This window comes from Camelina sativa, chromosome 18 (assembly GCF_000633955.1).
Source record: "Camelina sativa cultivar DH55 chromosome 18, Cs, whole genome shotgun sequence".
In the NCBI taxonomy this organism is placed as follows: domain Eukaryota; kingdom Viridiplantae; phylum Streptophyta; class Magnoliopsida; order Brassicales; family Brassicaceae; genus Camelina; species Camelina sativa.
In genome coordinates this window covers 7,127,908-7,130,592 of record NC_025702.1, presented here as the reverse complement: position 1 = coordinate 7,130,592, position 2,685 = coordinate 7,127,908, and the positions used below count along the sequence as shown (strand labels likewise).

The window sequence follows — 2,685 nt, the reverse complement described above, 5'->3', positions numbered from 1 at the left end:
CATTTATCAAATTATTTGATTAAAGTTTTGGTAAAAATCCAAATGCATAAAGTAATAAGTATTTCAATATGAAATTTATTTGTTTTTTAAATAATTATTTTAGTATTTTTAATGAATTTTAATCATAAATCAAATTTAATAAAAATTTTGGTATTTTTAAATATTTACCTAATTATATATTACATTTATTATGTTTTAACCGGTATTGCACCCGCTGGTCAACCAGTCGTGAACTCACGCAAACACACTCATTTTAAAATGCTAAACCAATTATTCAAAACGATTAATAACGCTTGAAACCGCAACCACCCGCGTTTCCGCAATCTCCCGCAACCACAACCGGAAACGCTACGGTTAAACCAGTCAAGCCCTTAAGTCCTAGCTGTTGAGAGGACACAACGTTCACACTGAATTGAGTCTTGAGTCCATAATTGTTTTTTTTTTTAATATTGTTTTAAGTAAGATGTGATTCGTTGCCTTTGCTTATACTCCAACGAGAAGTAAGACTGTAAGAGCATACAATAAGTAATTGTCGAAAGCGAATATGAAAGCCATAAGAAGCAACACTTCTTTACTCATTCTTTTAGATTAATCATTCTCATGCATTTTTTCAAAAATCTTCTCACACTTTTTCTTCACTTGCTTACTTACAGCACCTCTCTTAACAATGGATGAAACGACTACATTTCAAGGACTAGGACACCTCTTCATGACGATATTCTTGTACTGCTTCTCAGTGTTCATCGTGGCTCCGGTGATTACAGACGTCAGCATGGCGGCGCTTTGTCCAGGAAAGGATGACTGTTCTCTCGTCATTTACCTATCCGGCTTTCAACAAATTGTACGTATACTATCTACAAATAAAACTTTGTATCGTTATTCTTAATCCTTCGATTTTATTAAATACAAACATTTTTGCATTAATTATGTCTTAGAAAACTCAAAATAAGTGCATTTTTCATGTAAATTTGTCGTTTCTTTATTTTCTGAATTTGTGGCAAAATCATATATATATAATATTTATTCGGTTTATTAGATCACGGGTATGGGATCGTTGATGATGATGCCATTGGTGGGAAGCTTGTCGGACAAGCATGGGAGAAAATCTTTACTTACTCTTCCAATGACACTCAACATTTTGCCTCTTGGTATGTTTACTCATTCATGGTCCCTACTTTGACCCTTACCTAAGCTTTAAATCTAGTCTATTATTCCTTGCTTGAAAGCAAACGCATCCTCTAATGTTGCACATAATTATTTGTTTGTTTAAAAAAAAAAAAATTGAAGGGGTATTGCAACTAAACGTGTTGAAAATAGTTTACATATTATTCAAATAGTTATAGTTCAAATTCATTTTCTTACAAAGTAAATTATTTAATTTAATTCAAATATCATAACATTCCATTTCAAATGTAACAAAAATTATGTTATTGAAAAGATATTAATGATTGGTAATTACAGCGACATTAGCATATAGTAGAGGGACGACCATCTTCTACGTCTACTATGTACCGAAGACTTTTACTTCGATAATTTGCGAAGGAAGTGTTCTTTGTCTTGCCCTTGCTTACGTGGTATGCTCCTTCCTCTTTTCTTCTTTTTTTAAATTTATCAAAATACTACACTTTATTTTTTTTGTTCAAAAATACTACAATTAAGTTTTTTTTTCCAAAAATATCACAAACACAAAAAATTATTTTTTTACTGGGTAGAATTTAGGATATAATTTTAAGAGGTAGTGTTTAATGTTTAAGATTTAGGTATTAATTTTTAATATAAAAAAATTAGTTCTATTTTAGTAGTATTTTTTTTTTAAAGTTTCATTTTAATCGTATTTATGAGAATTGCCTTCTTGTTTTTTTTGTGGTCGTCAATAATGTTTCTTAAGGTTATAGATATAATCCCATAAAATATAAAGAAGCAGTAGAGCTAACAGTCTTTAACGAGAAGAGAACAAACCCGAACAATGAAACTGGGAGCATTGCTACTAACCGTATAATAGTGTTTTGTAGTTATAATTAACCGATATTAAAAGTAATTAACCGAGAGTAAACTACTTAGTTGCATAGTTTTACTTAGCAATAAAAAATTAAGCTTATTTAACGGTTCATATTTCCTTTTTATTTACTAATATGCAATATGCATATGTAAGCGGTCCACTTTTTGGTGGTCTAATAACGACTAAAGTACATTCAAAAGTATATGTCGGCTACACAAATACTAATGAAAAAAGTAAGATCATAAAAATATAAAAATTATTTAAAATTCATAAATAGAGATAGCTAACTAATGTAAAATCATCTTTTTTAGGAGTAACTCTTCAATATAATTTATAGCAAATTTATTTACCTTCAAATAGTTGAGTTTTAGGAACACAAGTCAGCATAGTAAACCATAAACAATTTATTATTATGCCAGCTTCAAGGATTAATATTTCAAGAATTTTACTTTTTTAAATACTGACAAAAAAATATTGAAATTTTTAATCAAAAAAATACTTAAACTTAAATAAATATAACTCTTTTTATATATATAAATATGCGAACATTTTATTGCAGTCTTTACCAGCAACACAAGTTGTATAGAGTTAGATGGTTATGGTTAGCAACAACATCCAGTATTTCGAGTAAGACTGTGAATGATGCTTCTCTCTTAGAGAAGATTAATACAGCCTTGGAGTAAGCG

At 29.4% G+C, this 2,685-nt stretch overlaps 1 protein-coding gene across 1 annotated transcript in view; it reads left to right on the top strand.

Annotated features, from left to right (window-relative positions):
• Window positions 547-2,685, top strand: part of LOC104760752 (hippocampus abundant transcript 1 protein-like) — a 12,914-nt gene continuing 10,775 nt past the window's right edge. The window contains exons 1-3 of the mRNA XM_010483710.1: window positions 547-841; window positions 1,037-1,148; window positions 1,462-1,574. Coding sequence (XP_010482012.1) covers window positions 668-841; window positions 1,037-1,148; window positions 1,462-1,574 — 399 coding nt within the window. The 5' untranslated portion in view covers window positions 547-667. The remainder of the gene's footprint in view (window positions 842-1,036; window positions 1,149-1,461; window positions 1,575-2,685) is intronic.